Source organism: Mobula hypostoma, chromosome 9 (assembly GCF_963921235.1).
Source record: "Mobula hypostoma chromosome 9, sMobHyp1.1, whole genome shotgun sequence".
Classification (NCBI taxonomy): domain Eukaryota; kingdom Metazoa; phylum Chordata; class Chondrichthyes; order Myliobatiformes; family Myliobatidae; genus Mobula; species Mobula hypostoma.
In genome coordinates, this window is record NC_086105.1 from 138,182,070 (window position 1) to 138,204,717 (window position 22,648).

The window sequence follows — 22,648 nt, forward strand, 5'->3', positions numbered from 1 at the left end:
ATATAATGCAATACAGAATCATTTAGTGTGTTTCGTGATATATGTTGAGGACTTATAAAGATTAGCTTTATTTGTTACATGTACATCAAAACTCCTGGATTCGGTTGGTTTGTGTCAGCAACCAACATAGTCTGAGGATGTGCTGGGATGTGAGAGAATAATTTCAGAATTTGTTAATAGCATAGATTTGGGAGAGGAATGATAATCTTCAAGAGGATAGAGACAGACTGGTTGAATTATCAGATGCATGGCAATGTAGAAAGTGCAAAGTAATATAATGTGCTGGCACAAGTCCTGATGAAGGATCTCGGCCCAAAACATCGATGTTTTAGTTGAACAAAACAATAACTCTCTGACGGAGGTGTCTGAAAAGAGAATGCTGTCCAAGTTGCATGCCATCTTGGACAATGTCTCCCATCCACTACATAATGTACTGGGTGGGCACAGGAGTACATTCAGCCAGAGACTCATTCCACCGAGATGCAACACTGAGCGTCATAGGAAGTCATTCCTGCCTGTGGCCATCAAGCTTTACAACTCCTCCCTTGGAGGGTCAGACACACTGAGCCAATAGGCTGGTCTTGGACTTATTTCCTGGCATAATTTACATATTACTATTTAACTATTTATGGTTTTATTACTATTATTTATGGTGCAACTGTAACGAAAACCAATTTCCCCCGGGATCAATAAAGTATGACTATGACTAAATGATACCATTCCAAAGGAGTTTGGGGAACATGGAGACCTGTGTTAAATGTTTGAAGATAGCAGGACAGGTCAAGAAAGTGGTTAAAAAATATATTGAGAATCTTGGCTTCGCAAGGCAGACCCTCGTCTAGAAAGATTTTCCATTTTGTTATTCTGTTGGCTTCCTAGTTACATCATTCAGGAATTAGGAGGTCTTCCCAGGGTTATGTTACCCTGATAATTGGAAAGTTTATTTACTTATTCTTGTATCTCTTATGTTAGAAGTTCTAAATTGATGAATTCACAGCAGTAACTACAATCTCCACAATGTGTGACAACACACTTCACAATTCTGTTTAGAATTATTGTTTTAAGGCATGTGAACTCCATGCCCACTTTGTTAAGTACAGGAGTGGAAGCTGGTGTGGTCTTCTGCTGCTCTAGCCTATCCACTTCAAGGTTTAACATTTGGTTATTTAAGCCACCTTCCCATCAGCTTGAGCCAGTCTGGCCGTTCTCCTCTGCCCTCATCTTCGCCCACAGAGCAGCCACTCACTGTATATCTTTTATTTTTCACACCATTCTTTGTAAACTCAAGAGACTTTTGTGCATGAAAATCCCAGGGGATCTTCAGTTTCTGAGATACCTAAACCATCCCTCTGGCACCAACAAACATTCCACAGAGAAACTCACTTATATCATGTTTCTTTCCCATTCTGATGTTTGACCATGTCTACGTGCTTTTATACGTCAGGTTGCTGACACATGATTGGCTGATTAGATATTTGCAGTAGTGAGCAGCTGAACTGGTATAACTAATAATGTGGCCACTGAGTGCATGTTTCTAATGTACCAAAACAAATAAATGATCATTTGACAATATTTTGCAAGTTCTGTTTCTGAATAATTTTTCCATGTTTCTTAGGAAGTTTCAATTTTCACTCTCAAGTCCAACAGTAACCACAGTGCCATTACTCATGAGCAGCTTTGGGAGCTGATAAATTATACAGTATCAAGAGAAACGAAAATCTCCCCACCCAGGTAATGCAAACTTATTTTCCCCAAATCTTTAGTAGTCAGGTATGCCTCCCTATGTCTTTAATGGGAGCCCATTTAATTTTAGATTGTTTTATGTCATTTTCTGTACACAGTGTAAGGAGAACAAAATATTGTTACTCTGGATCCAATGCAGCACAAAAAACAACACTAAAGAAAAAGAAAACAAGTAATATTTAAAAAAAAACATTAAATATATATACATAAGATAGCATTGATTGTATGTCTATAAAGTAACGCTAGTCTGTATGTAAGGTGACTGATGGAAAATAATGAAGTAGTGGTAGAGTTAGTGGGTGAAGATGTTGATCGGCCTTACTGCTTGGGGAAAGTAACTTATTTTTGAGTATGGTGGTCCTAGTATGGTTGCACATAGCCTCCTCCCTGATGAGAGTGGGACAAACAGTCCGTGAGCAGGGTGGGTGGGATCCTTCATGATGTTGCTTGCCCTTTTCCAACATGCATTGAACGGTGCAGTTTCCAAACCAGGCAGTGATGCAACATGTTAGGATGCTGTCTACTGCTCATCTATAGAATGATGTGCGTATAGATGTGCAATACCATATAATTTGATATTGAGTAGTTTTCTCTTTTTTACTGTTTAGCAAGTTCTAGAATTGCTTTGAAATTTTTTTTCACATTGTATTGATATCTAACATTAACATCAATAATGTAAGAATGTTGGTAGATTTTAAACAGTAAGTTATATACAACTTTATGGAATATGAATTTTGCAATTTTAGTATTGACATAAAGTTAGATAAGGTCTTTAATTTCTTTAACATTAACATTGGACTTGAGCAATAAGTCATTGATGAAGGAGTAGACCTCAACTCATCTCATGTGGATGCTGTTTGACCCTGGAGTTCTAACATTTTGTGTTTATTTCTGAATTTGAATAATTAATAATTCACTGGAAGTTTCCTGATAATACTTGTAAATTGAATATAATGTTGCTGGGCCGCATCACACATCTGAGCTCATCTGTCGCTGAACACCTTTATTTATGCCCTTGTTATTTCTAGGTTTCACTAATCAAAAGTTCTCATCAACAATCACCTTCAGTCTACAGTACTATTTGTAAAACTGATGTAATCAAAATATTCTGCAACCTGGCTTTTGCTGTCGCATTAACCAGTATCCCATCCCCTGTGTATGTATTGTCTTGTCACTCCCTATACCTGTAGCCTCCTTATGTTATAAGACACATGTTCCTTTAATTCTAGGATCATTTCTTCCACCACCATTGAATTATGGTTGCTTCAGTATTTGCAGATGTGTTTTCATATGCCAAGGCTCACCTTAACACTCTGCCTCTCCTCATAAAGATGGTGCATGATATATCCTCCTTCGACAGAGCTTTTAATTACCCACTTTCGATTATCTTTTTCTAATATCTCCAACAATAATAATCAGTTGTTGATGTTACAAGCAAATGGTGAATATTATATACTAGAGCATGTTGTATTGAATTTTGAACAGTTGAAACTAAGATACAACTTTCCGTTTGAAGTAAGACTACAATAATCTGCCATGCATGGCATTTCACTGGTAACAGTAGATTTTCTAGGCTACTGGATGTTCTACAAAGAAGCAGGCAGGTAAATATCATTACGGACACTATCCAGCCTGCAGACTGCCTTCTGCAAAAAGCTCCCTTCTGGAAAGCACAATCAAGCTATTAAAACAATAACTTCACACTGTCTTAAATGTTTCTTCTCCCAGGCAATTAATCTGATCAACAATTTGAGTTAGCCCCCTACCCCTGTCCCACTCTATCTATTATCCCCATCACTGAACTGTAGACTCTTTAAACCTCTATTGTAAATGCATGGCTAATATTTATTTACTTTTTATTATATCTGTCCTTTAACCTCTTACTTTATTGGCTTTTTATATTATTTTCTTTATAATTGTTGAATGTTGATGTTATTTGTTGCACGTCACACCAACACACCACAGCAAATTCCTAATACATGTAAATGCATATGGTGAATGAAATTGATCCTTGATTAATATCCTAACACTTGTTTCATATTTCTAAGATGTCATACGGTATTATCATCAATTCTCCAGAGTACCCAGTAGGTTTCAGGGGCTGCAGGAATAGGAGCCCTGCTGGGTCCTGTGGGAGTATAGGAAGCATTACCTGGTGTTCCCAATGGTCAGATAGAGGATTACAGGCAACCCCCACGTTACGGGATGGTTGTGTCCAGAAAACTGCCCATATCATGACTTTTCTCTAATGTGAAGCCACATCATCTCCATTTGCACCAAGGAATGGGAACTGAAGATAAAATTAAGAACTGACACACAGGTTCCACGAGAGCCAGTTCTATTCCATATCTCAGATTTAGGGTAGCGATTGGTGAATTCTGCAAGGGTGAATTTCTATTACCAGAGCAGCCCTATCACCTGGCTTGCATTGAAACCTTACTGTACATATTCAAATACAGTACTGTTCTTGTGTGATCAGTTGCAGGGTAAGACTCAAGATGGTTTAATGTCATTTCCAGTGCACAAGTGTAAAGGAAAACAAAATGGTTGTTACTCCAGATTTGTTGCAGCACAATAAGATTAAAGAACACTTTATTAAAAATCATAATAAATATAAATACATTTGATATTTTATGTACGTTGTACATAATGTGACTCTGACAGGAAACAATAAAGTAGTGGTGGGGGGTGTGGTGATGTGGGTTAATGGGTGGAGGTGTTGATCAGCCTCACTGTTTGAGGAAAGTAGCTGTTTTTAAGTCTGGGTCCTGGCATGGATGCTACGTAGCCTCCCCACTGATGGGAGTGGGTCAGACAGTCCAAGAGCAGGGTGGGCTGAACAGGGAACAGGGAGAAGGAGGGAAGCAGAACCTACTGGGCAAAGGAGAGAGGAATTCCCTCCAGAAGGTGGAATCCTTCATGATATTGCTGGCCTTCCTTTGGCACCTTTCCATATAAAGGTCAGACATAAAGAAATTTTCTTCTAATGTACTACTTTGGAGAATATTGCAGATAAATTGGAAAATAACTTTTCTTACTAGCCTAATTGTCTTCCAACAGTTGGTGCCAGATCCATGGGCAAAATCAAACTAAAGGAGTAACAGTCATTGTTCTACATGGTGCAAGTCAGATGCACTTCTACAGATACTATCTCCAATTTAAGCAGCTGAGGAAAAGGTTCAAATGGGTAGGTATTTGGGTTATTACATTTTATCCAACTGGTCCATATAAATCTCCATTAAATTTCTCTCATTGTTGTTTCCTCTGATCTCCTGTAAATATGTCAGTTTGATTTAGTTTAACCACTCCATGCTGCAAAATGTGTCACATTTTCACCATTAATATGCTTCTTAAGTCCTAATACAGTGCTTTATATTTGCTCCATTTTGTTTAATTTGGATTTTTGAATAATTTTACTTAAACAGTGATTGAGAACATCAAGGGTTAACATATGAGGAGCATTAGATGGCTCTAAGCCTGTACTCTCTAAAGTTTAGAAAAACGAAATCTGTAAAATATTGAAAGGTCTACATAGAGTGGGTGTGGAGAGGATGTTTCCTATAGTCTGTGAGTCAAGGACCAGATGGCACAGCCTTAGTATCAAAAGACATCCCTTTAGAACAAGGATGAGGAGGAATTTCTGTAGTCCAGGGGTGGTGAATCTGTGTAATTCATTGCCGCAGACAGCTGTGGAAATCATGTCATTGGGTATATTTAAAGCAGAGGTTGATAGGTTCAAGGCATCAAAGGTTTTGGGGAGAAGGCTGAAGAATGGGGTTGAGTGGGATAGTAAATCAGCCATGGTAGAATGGCGGAGCAGATTCAATAAGCAGAAAGGCCTAATTCTGCCCCTATGTTTTATGAGTGCTGCCCTCCAGTGTTTACTCAGTGGAAGAACAAGTTGGACCAGACAATCTGCAGTCATGCCATTCAGGGGCTTAAGCTATATTTTTCTTTTTCTTTGTGACTGTATGTTTTTCTGAAATTGTAACCATATTTGCTGTGTCCTGTTGGTAATGTATTTTGCACCTTGGCCCCAGAGGAACACTGTTTTGTCTGGCTATATGCATGTATGGTTGAATGATAATTAAACTTGAACTTGAATAATGTTCTCAACCACTGAATGATCCTACCCACCTACCTTCCCCCTCACCTGGCTTCACCTATCAACTTTGTCAGCTTCTAATCCTTCCCTTCTCCCCACCTCCTTATTCTGGCTTCTTCACTCTTCTTTTCCAGTCCTGATGAAGGGTCTCAGCCCATAATGTCGACTCTCTATTCCTTTCCATAGATGCTGCCTGACCTGCTGAGTTCCACCAGCATCTTGAGTGTGTTATTATGGATTTCCAGCATCTGCAGAATCTCTGGTGTTATCATTAATGAACTTAGCTGAGAGGGCTTGGACAGTTTCGGGCAAGGCAATCGATCACATTTTCCTTTACTTGGAAAATTGCACATCTTGCTCTGCTACTTAAGAAATATAAAAGAGAATTGAGGGAATTATGAAACCATTAACCTGACATTTGTGAAAGGAAATTAAGGGTTGAGATTGAACACTTTGAAAGTTCAGTTGATCATGGTCTTTCTATGCAGAAGGCAGTTGCTGTAAGTCCCTCATTAAGGACTGTTAATTAATATTGAACTTCCTGCATCTGAGAGCAAATTGCTGACTTAGGAGGTTAGATAAATGGCAAAGATAATGTGCAAGTACTGTTTTGATACTTTCGAGTGGTTTGCATTTAAGAAATGTTGCTGAGGCAATGCAAATTGATTTTTTTCCATAAAGGAAATCAGTGAACCACACTGGGTTTGTATAATTCATTAGTTTTAGTGGTCACTTTTGCTACATTACCAATTCTGTATTTGTTTAATCAACTGAAGTTAAATTTCCCCAATGGAAGATCCCGAATTTGAACTTGTTTCTGGATTAGCTTGTGTGATTACAAACATAGGAAGTCGGAGTGGGAGGAGGCCTTTCAGCTCAATGCACCTTCTCTGCCATTCAATAAGACTGGCTGTTTTTTTTTTGACTAGGAGCAACTTTCTTTCATTAATCCCATATCCATTCAGATAAGACCAAAAAACATAGCAGCAGAATTATGCCATTTGGCTCATCGAGTCTGCTCCGCCATTCTATCATAGCTGATATATTATCTCTCTCCACCCCTTTCTCCTTTGATGCCCTTACAATTCAAGAACACGTCAACCTGCGCTTCAAATTTATCCGATAATCTTTCCTTCACGGCAGCCTGTGGCAGTGATTCACCACTCTCTGGCTAAAGAAATTCCTTCTCATCTCTGCTGTAAAGGGACTTCCTTGTATTCTGAGGCTGTGCCCTCTGGTCCTAGACTCTTCTACTATAGAAAGCTTGCTCTCCACATCTACTCTACCTGGGACTTTAAATATTCGATAGGTTTCAATGCGATTACCCCTCCCCCATTCTTCTAAACTCCAGCAAGTACGGGCCCACAACTATTAAACACTCCTCATATGTTCATAGGTTAATACATTGACCACTTCCCCAAGTGCCTAAAAGCTGCAAAGTCGTATTGAAAAAATTGATCTTCTACTATGATGAATATTAATTTGTACCTTACAGGAAGACATTAGAAAATAGTCACAGTAAAACAAACAATTCTTTGCAGTTTATGCCCAGTACTCAGAAGACAACTAAATGCTTTGATAATACTTTACCACTCTTACTCACATCTTTATTTCTTTCCAGAGATTCAGCATGCCCCCTCCTTCTCAGGATTTTCTGCATCATATCTTTGGAATCGAGAACACACCATCATGTGAATGCAGGGGATTAATAGGCAATGGTAATGAAATAGTCTCATAAAATATTCTTGTATGCATTTTGTTAATTTGTTATGCAAGTTCTCTTGAGCTGTTATCTGAAGAAATTCTCATTGCTTCGTTATTCTTCAAGATAGGAAACTAATCTCACCTGGTTTGACCCAGTTCCACACCAACAATTTACTACTCCGTGATGTGACATAGGAAGTCCCTCATCTGAACTAAGACCATTTGTAGCTATTAGTGTTAACAAAAGATAATGTAGTGTGCAAGTCAAATGCTGTAAGCTAGAAGGTCAGATTGTGAAAGATAATGATATTGAGTCGCGGGGTGAAGATACCCCAAAGGAGGTGTAAGGGTCTCCTTCCTCCACTAGCCTGCAGGTCACCCTTGGACAAGGTGTAGAACCTGCTTAGATACCACCTGATCAGGGTCACATGAAGCCATGGAAGCAGGTGGTGGATGGTCATATGAGCAGCTGGTGCATCTCACAAGTCCTGCTCTGAAGAGTACTGATAACGACTGGGGTCACCCATCTTGTAAAGACATAGCTCAGAAGAAGCCAATGACAAACCACTTCTATAGAAAAATTTGCCAAGAGCAATCATTGTCATAATTAAGAGCATTATCGGCCACGTCATACAATGTAGCGCATAACGAACGAATGCAAAAAGAAATAACACGTGGGTATTCTCCTCATGTTTCGAGGCTCTACGCGAGATTGAACTAATTCAACCAACACTCCATTCAACTCAGTAAATTTTTATTGACTCATCTCATTAACAGCAAGAGGGTAACCAGGGAAGGAATAGGACCCATTAACCCCAGAATGACAACATTTATGTGGAGATGAGGGAAAATGGTGATATCTTAAGTGAAGACTTCTACATTTACCATGGGGGAGGGGAAATCAAGTTTCACAGTAATAAAACAAATTGCTCCAAAAAGGAGGAGGTATGAGATATCCTAGCTGGTTTAAAAGGTGGATAAATCCCCACGGTCTAGTGGGATCTATCCCTGGCTGTTAAACAGGTATTATCGGGTCAGACAGAAAATTTCATTTCCATGGCCACAAAAGAGGTACCAAATCACCATAGAATGGCAAATGTGATGCCTTTAGTCAAGAAGAGTAGTGAAGATGAGCCACAAATTTTTAGTCTGGTGAGTCTAATCTCGATGGCAAGGAAACTAATAGAAAAATATTCTGAGCCACAGTTTACTCTGCACCCAGAGAGGCAGGACTTGATCAGAGATAGTAAGAATAGCTTTGCTGAAGGGAGGCCCTGTCTACTAATTTGAAATAATTTTTCAAGAAATTGACTAATGAGGTTCATCAGTGTAGTCTGCATAGACTTCAGAAAGGCATTTGTTAAGGTATCCCATAGGAGACCGATACAAAAAGTAGGTACACATGGGATCCAGGCCAGTTTGGCAAACTGAAACAAAACATCTAAAATTGACTTGCTGGTAGGAGGTAGAATGTTGTCTATAACTAGAGCACCCAAGTTTAAGTTAAGGGCTAGGGGATTTGAGGAGAAGTTTTCTTCATCTCAAGCAATGGTTGAAATATAGAATGCACTGCGTGGATGGGTGGTGGTAACAAGTACGCTTAAAACATTTAAGAAGTATTGAAATGCTATTGCATAGAAAACTTTGAGTGAGATGCTAGAAAGGTGGATTATTATAGATAAGTACTTTAAGTACTTCATGACTGATATGGACAAAGTGTTCCAAAGGGTCTGTTTCAGTGCTCTTAAGAATCTGATCCTATTTTGGCCTGCCTTTAAATTTAATCCATTTCATGTAGGAATTTGAGATGAGGCCTTTAAGTCTGTGGCTTGCTGTCCGGGAGGACAGAAAAGAGTCAGCCACGTTGTTATGGCTCTGAAGTCTTACGTAGGCCTGAGAGGTTATGTCAGTGAACCAGACAGGTTTTTAAATACAGTTGATAGGTTTATAGTTACCGTTAGTCGTGCACTTTTACTAAAATTAATTTAAACTTCCTGGTCCCAGTGAGATTAGAGCTACTGTCATCGGATTATTATCCAGGCTTCTTCATTGACAGTCAGTAATTTAACCATCATGCTACCAGAACCGGATCAGGTTGATTGTGGGTATATGGCATGTGCGCATGTGGCCAGTCGATTGTGCAGTAAGTCTACTGGGCCTTCTACATGCGAGAGGCACTCTCTTTTGGCACTGGCACACGTTTTCGTCTCAGCAGGCTCAGTTTGTCGCCCCTGCACTGTAGCTTGTCCAATGTGTACCATTACTAATATGGCTCAGTTAAAATGTCTAATCCACTACTCAGTTGTCATTCTTGCTCAGCGCATACACAGCGCTACCGTACCACAATAATTGCATAGCTGGTTGTTCAGGATATTCCTGAATGCAAGACAATCACACAGTTTCACGAGTAACTAGTACCACATATCCATAGTAATTTGTGAGGTAGACCCAGCCCTATAGCAATTATTCATGTAAATTATTGTCAAATTAAAACACAAATATATCATATGATCTTAAAAGGGGACAGTGGGTAGAACATCGAACTTGGGGTTAAGGTCACATCAGATGGGTACTTTTACATTCAGTTAAGAAAATCACTAAAGGAGTCTTGCTTTTTATTTAAGGCAATCCTGTTGTGAATGGGCATTTCCTTATGGCAGAGGATGAAGGTTGTGGATCATCTGATCTTGATAATCATCCCATCATTATTAAATATGGCAGAGAAAAGCAAGGGTTGACGCGCTACCTGCTTAGTAAAGAGGACATGATTCAGAATGGTTACCCTGTTGCAGGTGAGTATATTTCTAATCTATTTTTTACAGGCTTATGATTGAGAATGTTCTGCTTCCACCATGGTTGTGTGGGTACAGATGTGACTATTATGAGGGAACCATAGACTCTTCCACAGATGGCTGTCAAGGTGTATAGTTTTTAAGCACTTCTGATGCATCACCTTGAAGTTCACAATACCTCATTCTCTACATGGACCATAAATTCTCAGGAGACAATGGAAGTGTTGCATTTTTTTCAGAGGCTTTGAGCACATCATAGAACGTAGAACACTACAGCACTGTTCAGGCATTTCGGTCATAATGATATGCTGACCTTATAACCTACTCCAAGATCAATCTAACCCTTTCCTCCCACATAGCCTTTCATTTTCCTTTCATCCATGTGCCTTTCCAAGAGTCTCGCAAATGTCCCTTAGATACCTGCCTCTACCATCACCCCTGGTATGCACCCGTCACTCCAGCATCTCCCTATTACTTTCCTCCATCTTTCAATCTTTTCCCCAGCCGCCTTACCAATCTACTGTGACATGTCTTTTTGGGAATGTGGAAATGGCGTGCAAGTAACATGGCCTGCCCCAGTGGAGCTGGCTGAGAATAACCAGGACCTCATTGCTGGGGTGGTTGGTCTATGAGAAGATGCTGATGCTTGTTCAGTGCGACTTGGGATGAGCTTGTGGGGACAGTATTAGTTTTGTTTTCATCATCTTCAGGTGTCTGCCGTAGGTCATCCATGTCTCATAAATACGTCGGAGACATCAGTACTCCCTGGCCAACCATCAGCTTCCTGCAAGTCTGAGATCCTTCTCCGCGGACGATGGAAGGCTGTACTGGCACATTCAACGGATGATGATTTTCAACAACTATGCCTGTCTTTGTCATGGTAGCTCTCAAAAGAGAAGCTTACTTCATTGCCAAGGCAAATGCCCAGCACAGGGCGAGGGAGCTAAAGAATTCTTGGTGGAGCGAGAAAGCCCTGGAAATCCAGAGACTGGCAGACTCTGGTGAAACGAGAGTCTTCTTCAGTGCCGCCAAAGCAGTCTATGGTTGAAGTTACTTTGGATTAAACCCCCTGTGCTCAATGGATGAAAAGAACAATCAACGGAGAGAGCACTTTCAAGAACTTCTTAACTATGACAGTACTGCTGAACCGGAGGTTACAAACCAAATCGTCTAGAGACCTGTGAGAGAAGACATGGGGAAATTTCCCAGTATAAAAGTGGTCCACATCAGGAACCTGAAAAGCAACAAAGCCACCGGTCCCTAAGTACTTATGAATACTGAGGCTACACATGATGGCATGTCAGCCACAGCAGGACTGTATTATTGTGCTCACCCTATTTGCCATCCGCCACCTCCTTGGTCAAGACCTGCCACAGGAAATCCCAATCGTGTGTGGAATGGACAACAGGCTTTTCAACCTTAACCAGTTCAAAGCCAGGAACAAGGTTAGCACCACCATTATCACAGAGCTTCAGTATGCAGATGCCAACAATATCACAGTACACTCTAAAGGAGACTTCCAAAGTATCCTGAATGTCTTTGTCAAGGCGTATAGAGCCCTGGCTCTTTTTTTTTGAGTAAAAAAAACACAGGTGTTATATCAGCCATCACCCAGCCAGCCATTTATCAATCCCTCCATAAAAGTTGACAAAATTGCCCTACATTCCCTACCGTGGCAGCATTCTCTCCTCAAAAGCAAACATCAACTCAAAGATCAATTACTGCCTGAGTAGTGCTAGTGGAATTGGTGCAAGATTAAGGAGAAGCGTCTTTGAAGACAGCGACCTACAGGTCCAAACAAAACTTTTAGTTTATAGAGCATTATTGTACAGGGCTGAATCATGGACCACATACAGTAGACACCTGAAAGCCCTAGAACAATACCACCAAAGATCCTTAGTAAAGATTTTGAGGATCATCTGGAAGGACTGACACACTAACATCAGTGTACTGCAGGAGGCCAACATGAACAGTGTCTCCACCATGTTATAGCAACAACAACTCTGATGGATAGGTCACATCATTCAAATGCCTAACCCAAGTCTCCCCAAACAGATCCTTTGCTCCCAGCTGAATGAAGGTCAGCAAGCCACCAATGGGCAAAGGAAACACTTAAAAGATGACATAAAAATCGGCCTGAAGAATTCAACATTGCATCTAAAAACTGGGAAGTCATTGCACTCCATAGATGCTCCTGGAGGAAATCTTTTCAAGAGGGATCTGCACTACATGGGAGTGATATCTGAAGTGCTGCAGTTGCGAAAGGAGAGAATGAGCAGTCAAAAGACCCAACTACTAGCCACAGCCACCATTTACTCATGTCCAGTACTGTACCAGAATATGTGGATCGTGATTTGGCTTCTACAGCCACCTGAGAATCCACCAATAGACAACCCCTTAGGAGAACATCTTGACTCGAGTGATCGCAAGAATTGAAAGGAACTCTCAGGATACAGCAAGTGCTCTGTTTTTCCAGGGTCTTGTTGTGAGCCCCTATTGTCAGGGGCAGATTGCTAGAAGACCATTTGGTAGTAGTGCAATCACTCGAACTCAGCCATGGATGGTCCCAAGCATGGCTGCGAAAGGAGGAGGGCTGGGCACGGGGTTAGCAACCCCGTCCCGTACAAGCCCAGAGCTACAGAAACACCAACAGAAGCTCCAAAAACCCCATCTCAAGGAGAGGAAGGATCTTCGCCGAGAAGATGTATGAAGTTGTGTGGCGAAAGTGGAAGCCTTAGGTCAATTCAACCTTTGGCTCAGGACTGAGGACTCTGGAGAGCTGCTGTTGATGCCCTATGTCCCAGTGATGAGGAGAGATTAGCTTTATTTGTGACATTTACATCAAATCATACAGTGAAATTGTTGCGCCAAGGATGTGCTGGAGGCAGCCCGCAAGTGTCACTATGTGCCAACTTATCAGGCCCACAATTCACTAAACTTAACTGTACATCTTTGAAATGTGGGAGGAAATCAGAGCACCTGGTGGAAATCCATATGGTCACGGGGAGAATGTACAAACTCCTTATAGACAGTGGCAAGAATTGGATCTCTATCTTATAGCTGGCACTAAAGCACAACACTAACCACCACGCTATCATACCACATATCACATAAAAATAATACATAGAACATGGTATTGTTCTATGTATATAGTACAGTAACATAGTACAGCACATTACAGGCCCTTCGGCCCACAATGTTGTGCTGACCCTCAAACGTTGCCTCCCATATAACCCCCCACCTTAAATTCCTCCATATACCTGTCTAGTTGTCTCTTAAACCTCACAAGTGTACCTGCCTCCACCACTGACTCAGGCAGTACATTCCACGCACCAACCACTCTCTGGGTAAAAAACCTTCCTCTAATATCCCCCTTGAACTTCCCGCCCCTTACCTTAAAGCCATGTCCTCTTGTATTGAGCAGTGGTGCCCTGGGGAAGAGGCGCTGACTATCCACTCTATTTATTCCTCTTATTATCTTGTACACCTCTATCATGTCTCCTCTCATCCTCCTCCTCTCCAAAGAGTAAAGCTCTAGCTCCCTTGTATGTTTTCGGGCCCTTTCCACTTTTGGATATTTTAGCTTCTAATATTAGTTTCATAAAAAGTTATCAAATGCACTGTTTACTCTAAGCTGTCAGGGTGTGTGGCCGCGCAGTAACTGAAATGCTCCTGCGCACGTAGCCTTTGTTGCTGCGCAGCTGGGATTTTCTTTTATATTATGTTAATATGATCTTAAAGTTATGCTAATACAATTTTGAAATCTGTTAATATAATTGTAAAATACTGTAATTATGTGTTAATGAAAATAATCCATAAATTTTCTAAATAATAAATGTACCTCAACCTTTACTTTGGAACATTTTGGAGCTTCAATGTATTTACGTTGTCAGTGTTTCAAGTTACAACACTGTTACTATTTGTAACAATAAACACAGAATTGAAGTCTATAGCTCATTGTTAATAAATTGCCAGCCCACTGAACATTGACGCCGTCTAAGTTTAAAAGTTTATGAAATGTGAAAGGTTTTCTTTGTTATACTGTATTTCATTATATCCATCTAGGTACCTCAAGGTCGCTAGTTTGAGCCTCAGCTGTGGCAGCGTGTTTGTGCCCTTGAGCAAGGCACTTAATCACACATTGCTCTAGTCTGTGCGAGGAGTGGCGCCCCACACAGACTTCCAATCTGCGCCTTGTAAGGCATGAAAATGCCCGATGCAGGCCTCTCATGGTCTGAGTTGACGTTCCCCCTCATATCCTGCAATTAATAAAATCAAAAGTATGAGATTTTCCAATTTTCATTTTAAATATTAATAATACTCTTATTTTAAAAAAATACTTAGTACCGCATAGTTCTCAGGTCGTGTAAAAATTTCCTGCTCAGAGCAACGGTTGATTCATGCAGCTGAAAAAAAATAGAGAGGACGTTGATTAAATGTCATTTGTTCTTGCAAAAATCTTTTTCACTGACTCCTGGTAGCTAAATAATCCAGTGGTCAAGCCAGAAACAGTGATAAGAATTGCTTTAGCTGAACTTATTCCGTGCTTGCTTACTCTCACCCTGTTGACAGATGTTGAAGTTTAAAAGAATTATGTGGTCAATTCAAATAGAACTGTAAATGACTACCACTGTCTATATTTTGTTGTGTAGAATGTATAAACCACTGTACTAAATATATTCTGAACTTTTATATCAAAAATATTTTAGGTTTTCCAGGATCCGAAGGATTTGTTCAGAGCAGATGCACAACTGAAGTAACTGACAGCAGTCCATTATTTGGACTAGATTGTGAAATGGTAATTTAATTTTCTAGGTTAACATCTTCAGCAACAACAATACTGTGCAAAAGTTTTAGGCACATTAATAGCTAGGGTGCCTAAGGCACAGTACTTTAGTAATTTTATGTATCGCATTGTACTGCTGCCACAAAAAAAAGCACAGATTTCATGACATATGTGAGTGATGATAAACCTGATTCTGATATGGATCTCTATTGTGGTCTGAGAGTGGGAAGGGGGCAGGGAGAGGAGAATCATGGTTGGGAAAACCTGAGTTGTTCACATTAAAGTCTATCTGTTGTCCCATTTGAACTCCACTGATGGGAGGGGTATGGAGGACTATGGTCCAGGTGTCATTGATGGGACTAGGCAGATTATTGATTCAGCTCAGATTGTGTGGGCTGAATGGCCTGTTTCTGTGCAGTAGTTTTCTATGACTATACACATAGTTGAAAACAATCAGATATGATTAACAAATGCAGGCCTTAGCAGTGATATCTTCATCCTGTGAGTAAATAGAAACATTTGCAAGCATGGCATAGCTTGCACACAGCAATGTAAATTAATTAAATGAACAGATAATTTATCAATGCTTGAAGTTAAAAGATGGACCAGGAAATTGAAATTCTTGTGAGAGTATTTAGAGCTACCTCTGTTTATATACTGCTCAAAAGATTGTCCCTCTAAGTGCATCATTGAACAATTAATTATCTACTTAAAATTAGATTTGGACTCTGCTGGCTTTGACAGAATTTAATTCCTATTCCTAGTACTCCTGAGGAGGTAATGACGAGTCACCATTGATGGATCCCTACAGAGATTGTGTTATTTCACTGACAAATTACTTCAAAGTTTGTGCTTTGGTGTCTCTGTGGAGGTACTTTCATATTACGTTTCCGCACCCCCATAATGTGAATTTGAAGCCGAGCCCCAAGTTGGTCACTCGCTTTCCGTTGTTTTTATAATAAAATGTTTTTTATCCACAACTCTTGCAATCAGAGCAAATTAGTTTCAACTACAGGATTGAAAAGAGACAACCTCAACAAGTTCAAATGTAACCGTGTTAGTATGATTTTAAAAGACACAAAACGAAAACATAATTGGCATTTTAAACAGGTTAATAGGAGTATAATGTGGCAACATACAATAGCATTAAATATTTTTGTAGTGTTAGCATTCATTTCTAGAGTACTAGAATATAAAAGCAAAGATTTTATCAGCAAGGCATTTGATAGGGTACCCATGCAAGGCTTATTGAGAAAATAAGGAGGCATGGGATCCAAGGGCACATTGCTTTGTGGATCCAGAACGGGCTTGCCCACAGAAGGTAAAGGGTGGTTGTAGATGGGTCATATTCTGCATGGAGGTCGGTGACCAGTGGTGTGCCTCAGGGATCTGTCCTGGGACCCTTACTCTTCGTGATTTTTATAAATGACCTGAATGAGGAAGTGGAGGGATGGGTTAGTATATTTGCTGATGACAAAAGACTGGGGGTGTTGTGGATAGTGTGAAGGGCTGTCAGAGGTTACAGCGGGATATCGATAGGATGCAAAACTGGGCTGAGAAGTGGCAGATGGAGTTTGACCGAGATAATTGTGAAGTGGTTCATTTGGTAGGTCAAATATGATGGCAGAATATAGTATTAATGGTAAGACTCTTGGCAGTGTGAAGGATCAGAGGGATCTTGGGGTCTGAGTCCGTAGGACACTCAAAGCTGCTGTGCAGGTTGACTCTGTGGTTAAGAAAGCAAATGGTGTATTGGCCTTCATCAATTGTGGGATTGAGTTTAGGAGCCAAGTGGTAATGTTGCAGCTGTATAGGACCCTGGTCAGACCCCACTTGGAGTACTGTGCTCAGTTCTGGTCACCTCACTACAGGAAAGATGTAGAAACCATAGAAGGGGTGCAAGGATGTTGCCTGGTTTGGGGAGCATGCCTTATGAGAATGGGTTGAGTGAACTCTGTCTTTTCTTCTTGGAGCGACAGAGGATGAGAGGTGACCTGATAGAGGTGTATAAGATGATTAGAGGCATTGATTGTGTGGATAGTCAGAGGCTTTTTCCCAGAGCTGAAATGGCAAGCAAGAGAGGGCACAGTTTTAAGGTGCTTGGAAGTAGGTACAGAGAAAATGTCAGGGGTAAGTTTTTTATGCAGAGTGTGGTGAGTGCGTGGAAAGGGCTGCCTGGCGACAGTGGTAGAGGTGGATACGATAGGGTCTTTTAAGAGACTCCTGGATAGTTACATGGAGCTTAGAAAAATAGAGGGCTGTGGGTAACGCTTGGTAATTTCTAAAGTAAGGACATGTTCAGCACAGCTTTGTGGGCCGAAGGGCCTGTATTGTGCTGTAGGTTTTCTTTGTTTCTAAGATGTAATGCTGAGGCTTTATAAGGCATTGGTCAGATCACACGTGAGCAATTTTGGGCCTGTTATCTAAGAAAGGATGTACTGGCCTCCAGGGTTAAGTGGAGGTTCACAAGAATAATCCCGGGAATGGGGTGTTAACCTATAAGCAACATTGATGGCTCTGGGCATGTACTTGCTTGAGTTTAGAAGAACTGTGGGGCAGGGGGCACGGTGGAAATCTCATTGAAGCCTATTGAATATTGAAAGGCCTGGGTGGAGTGGACGTGGAGAGGATGTTTCCAGTAGTGGGGGAGTCTAGGACCGGGGGCACAGCCTCAGAGTATAAGGACATCCCTTTAGGACAGAGATGGGGAGAAATTTCTTTAGCCAGAGGGTGGCGAATCTGTGGAATTCATTGCCACAAATGGCTGTATGTAAGGTAATTGGGTATATTTAAAGCAGAGGCTGATAGGCTTTTGATTAGTAAGGGCATCAAGGTTATGAGAAGAATGCAAGAGAATGGGATTAAGAGGGGTAATAAGTCAGTCGTGATGGAATGGTGGAGCAGTTTTGATGGGCCAAATGGTATAATTCTCCTTCTATCTCTTGTAGTCTAACAGCACAGCCCAAACTCTAAAACGCCTTACAAATATTTGTGAAATGTTCTAACTGTTAAGTTGACAAATATAGAGGCAAATTATATGTAAAAAGCTGCAAAAGTGGCAGTAAGGAAAATGGCTAGTTAATCTGTTATGGCGACGGTGATTAATTCTGGCTAGTACATCACGGCAGCTCTTTTGGTTTATCTCAGTTTGTACAGTAGATTTTCTTTATAATAGCCTTCTCATATGGAAGTAACAGGCACATTTTTATCTAAAAGATGTTTTATACTGCATCACTTGACTGTACTGCCGTGTCAATCTCAATTATTTGCTCAGTCGTTTGGACTGGAGCATGAGGACTTTACCAATTAACTGGGGATGAAAGTCCTGCACCAAGCCAAGGCTGTCAGTTTAAGATGTGTGCTTAACCTCAAAATGAGACCAAATAGTGGTATAATAACTTTCATTCCTTGTGTATATAAAAAAATGTATGCCAGGTGTTTACACTTTTATCTGTGTGAGTTATTCCAGTGCCTGACCAGAAAGGGAAAAGAACTGACACGCATCTCTGTTGTCGATGCAGAGGGACACTGTTTGATGGATGAGCTAGTGAAACCAGACAACCAGATCCTTAACTACCTCACCAGGTATTGATCAAATTGGATTAATAGCATACGTAAAAAGAACCTCTTTCTCATTGTGTTCAGATTGATTTTTTTTCAGATATTTTCATTCCACTGTTCGGCTGTTTTTAATTTTGCTACATAATCACACAGTGCAGTTCCGTGTCATGGAACATATTACGTGGTACGTTGAAAATAGTCAAGACCATTATCTGTTTATATTATTTAAGTGCATAATGCCACTTACTAGCAACAACTCAACAAAACATTCCCAAACCCCTCTCGGTCATAGAACATTACAGCATGGTACAGGCCCTTCGTTCACGATGTTGTGCCAACTTTTTAACCTGCTCTCAGATCAATCTAACACTCCCCTCCCACATTGCCCTCCATTTCTTTCAACCGTCTGTCTATCCGAGTATCTCTTAAATGTTTCATTAAATGAGCTAAACGTTACTCAGTGCAGCCAAGTAGCAATAGACTCAGAAGGTCGTGTTTCCAAGCTGCTTTTGCAGTAATGTGAGTACCAAGTCTAGTCTGACATTCCAATCTCTCTAAAATTGAAAAGGTGCAATAATTTCAGAGTTGCTTTAGTTTAAGTGAGACATAAACTCGAATCCATGTTTTCTCACTTGGAACTAAGAGATCCCATAACATTGGATGAGAAGTTGCAGGGAAATGCCAGCAGTTATTTATTGAACTACCTTTGTTTCTTTACGTAAAAGCCAGCATGTTCAAGACTTCCAAGCATGGAAGCTGTGAACTTGCTGTCTGTTTCTTCCACCATTGGACTCTTTAAAGTCCGGAACAACTTAGTTGTTGCAGAGACCATAAGATATGGGAGCCAAATTAGGCCATTTGGCCAATTGAGTCTATTCCGCCATTCAATCATGGCTGATTTATTTTCCCTTTCAATACCATTCTTCTGCCTGCACCCCATAATCTTCAACACCCTTACTAATCAAAAACCTATCGATCTCCACTTTAAATATACCAATGACATGTCCACCAGAGCTGTCTATGGCAATGAATTTCACAGATTCACCACCTTCTGGCTGAAGAAATTACTCCTCATCTCCATTCTAAAGGACGTCCTTGTATTCTGAGGCTGTGTCCCCTGGTCCTAGACTCCCCACTATTGAAAACATCCTCTCCACATCCATTCTACCTAGAGTTTTCACTATTGTATAGGTTTCATTGAGACCCCGCCCCCCCCCCCCAGTTCTTCTAAACTGCAGCGTGTACAGGCCCAGAGCGATCAAACACTCCTCATACATACTCCTCCTCCTTTAATAGAGGCTACTAAAGGCTAGGAAAAGACTAATCTGACGCAGAAAATTGAATGAAGGTCAACAGCTAAGAGTACATTTTAGATTCTGTATTAGGTAAGTTTCATTAAATGTTTCCTACCTGACAGTGTTTTTCAGTATTTCATAGACACGTTTGCTTCAAAACTGTCCTCGGGTGGTCCTACATGTTGTATTTGTGGTTACTTAGAGCCTCACTGATAAGGATCTACATTCCTTTCTCCAGCAAGTTCAGCTGTTTTCTTTCAAAGTGTTTAAGCTCAGTCTTCATACATAGATCGGTGCCAAGTGCTGGGTCTCCCTGCTGACCAGAATAAAAACCTTTGGAGACACAAGAGACTGGGGATGCTAGAATCTGTAGCAACCAGTAAATACTAGAGGAACTCAGGAGGTCAGGCACCATCTGTGGCAGGAAATGGGCTTTTGATGTTTCATTATGAGACCATTCTTACTTGTTGCTCTAAAGTCAAGGTCCATATTTTGAGGAAATGTAGGAAAGATCTCCCACAGGTCCAATATTTGACTCAACTAACAAAAAAAGGAACAATCTAGAAAGCAACACACACAAAATGCTGGAGGAACTCTGCAGGTCAGACACTCCAGATGGTGGAAAACTGCATTTAAACAGACAATGTACCCCCCTCCCTCCCACCTCCACAGGTGTCACCTGATCTGCTGAATATTTCCAGCATTCGGATTTACTTTCAGAAGATTTTAGCCTTCATTAATTAGGGGATTGAGTTCAAGAGCCAATTCTGGTTACCTTACTATAGGAAGGATATGCTGCCTGGATTAGAGAGCACGTCTAATGAAAGAAAAGGTTGAGTATGCTTGGGCTTTCCTCTTTGGAAGGAAGGAGGACGAGACTGTTAGATAGACACCTGAATGAATGGGTTAGATTGATCTTAGAATAGTTTCAAGGGGGCAGCACAACATTGTGGGCCAAAAGGCCTTCAGTGTGCTGTACTGTTCAATGTTCTAAGATTATCTGGTCGTTACTACTTATGGAAATCTGCTATGTTCCCATTTGCTACCAAGTTTCCATTTTATGTCAGTGACTACAATTCAGAAGTTTGTCCTGAAATCCCTTTGAGGTCTTGAAGGTTGCTATATGACTGAAAGTTCGTTGATGGTTTTAGCATACTAAGGAGTGGTGGCTGAAGTACTTGCATTGCTTTGGTATTAGTGATTAGAGACATGTAGTAAACTTCATCGTAAGATCCAGTGGAATGCTGTGTTATGATATGGGTTTCAGTATTTAATGATAGGCCTTGCATCTGCTGCTATTGCTGTTCTTAATCATGGAAATTGGCAGAAGATTGTAGCATAAAAATTCAAGTTCAGGTTTATTTTCATGTACACATGTATACAGCTAAACGAAACAAAACAGTACTTTTATCACATATAACACACAAAATGATATCAGCACAATAATATTAACAGATAAAAATGCATTTTCTAGATGTGCAAGTTGACAAAGTGCATATGTGAAATACAGTTAAATATACAATAGTATACTGATAATAGAGCTGTCATAAATAATATGTACTGGATGACAGGGAGATTCCCTCTTGGGTCAGAAGCATTGCCTTATGTTTATCCGGTATGCTATCATTGTGCTTTCTGCTCCAATCAGTGACCTGTGCAATAGTCAGCCTGTGTAATCTCACATTTTAATGTACAACTAGAATATTATTGGGTCACACATCAAACAGGAATACAGCCTTTACGTCACAATGTTATTGAATTTTGATATGATCCAATAAATTATCTCAAGCATTTTAACGTAAGCTGCAAGCGGTTCAAGTTAGATTCTGCATGACCTTATTAGTTTGTGTGATTTAACATTGAATAAATTACTCCGCTGAAAGCTTCTATTTCATTTGGTTATTTTTATTGTGAATTCTTTAGCCCTTGCTGTTATTTGTCTTATAAAATTTAAATTTTACCTCAACAGAATTCCATATTGTCATTGATTCTTTTGGACAGAAGCAGCAATGCATTTCCAAATACACCTTTAATATAATCATTGAGCGATCACTTCAGTCTAATTCCTTTAGAGAATTTGGTTATCGCAGGTTACCTGTTCTCTGGATTATATAAATGCTTCTATCTCCAGGAAAATTGTTGGGACAATTAAAAGGCTGATGTGCATGATCATAATAATTGCCTTGCAGAAAATCTTTTAACTAATTTGTAAGAAACAGCTATATATTTTTAATTTTTTTAATACAATTTTATAGTTGTCAGAAGTTTCATGGAATTGATAGAGCTAAGCAGTGTCACAAATTGTACATTCAGGTTCTCTGGCATTACCTGGAAAATGCTTTTAACTGTGAAAACAAAACTGAAGGATGTTCAGGCCATGCTGAGGAAGATTTTACCCCCTGATGCTGTCCTTGTGGGGCACTCCTTAAACAACGATTTGACAGCTTTGCAAGTAAGATCTTTGTAATTGACTGCACATAATTGATATGGATTTAAGATACATTTTGGAGACGTACCATGAGAAATAGAGATGGGAGTAACTTGAGCCTTCTCTACTATTGTGTCAGCACATCACTGATCCTATGGTATAAGTCTATTTAAATTCTATTCGGCTTAGCCTTCAGTACTTTAGTGAGTTCTGAGCACCCAACAACTTTCGCCA

The 22,648-nt window shown here is 40.3% G+C and overlaps 1 protein-coding gene across 4 annotated transcripts in view; it reads left to right on the plus strand.

Annotated features, from left to right (window-relative positions):
* The window catches only part of LOC134351403 (RNA exonuclease 5-like), a 62,167-nt gene that overhangs the window by 5,079 nt on the left and 34,440 nt on the right, over positions 1-22,648 (plus strand). For 3 of the 4 annotated variants that reach the window (XM_063057502.1, XM_063057503.1, XM_063057500.1), the window contains 7 exons: positions 1,616-1,731; positions 4,804-4,930; positions 7,470-7,566; positions 10,177-10,344; positions 15,054-15,142; positions 18,591-18,715; positions 22,300-22,438. In XM_063057502.1, the coding sequence (XP_062913572.1) occupies positions 1,616-1,731; positions 4,804-4,930; positions 7,470-7,566; positions 10,177-10,344; positions 15,054-15,142; positions 18,591-18,715; positions 22,300-22,438 (861 nt within the window). The remainder of the gene's footprint in view (positions 1-1,615; positions 1,732-4,803; positions 4,931-7,469; positions 7,567-10,176; positions 10,345-15,053; positions 15,143-18,590; positions 18,716-22,299; positions 22,439-22,648) is intronic. The other variant, XM_063057501.1, reaches the window with a different exon arrangement.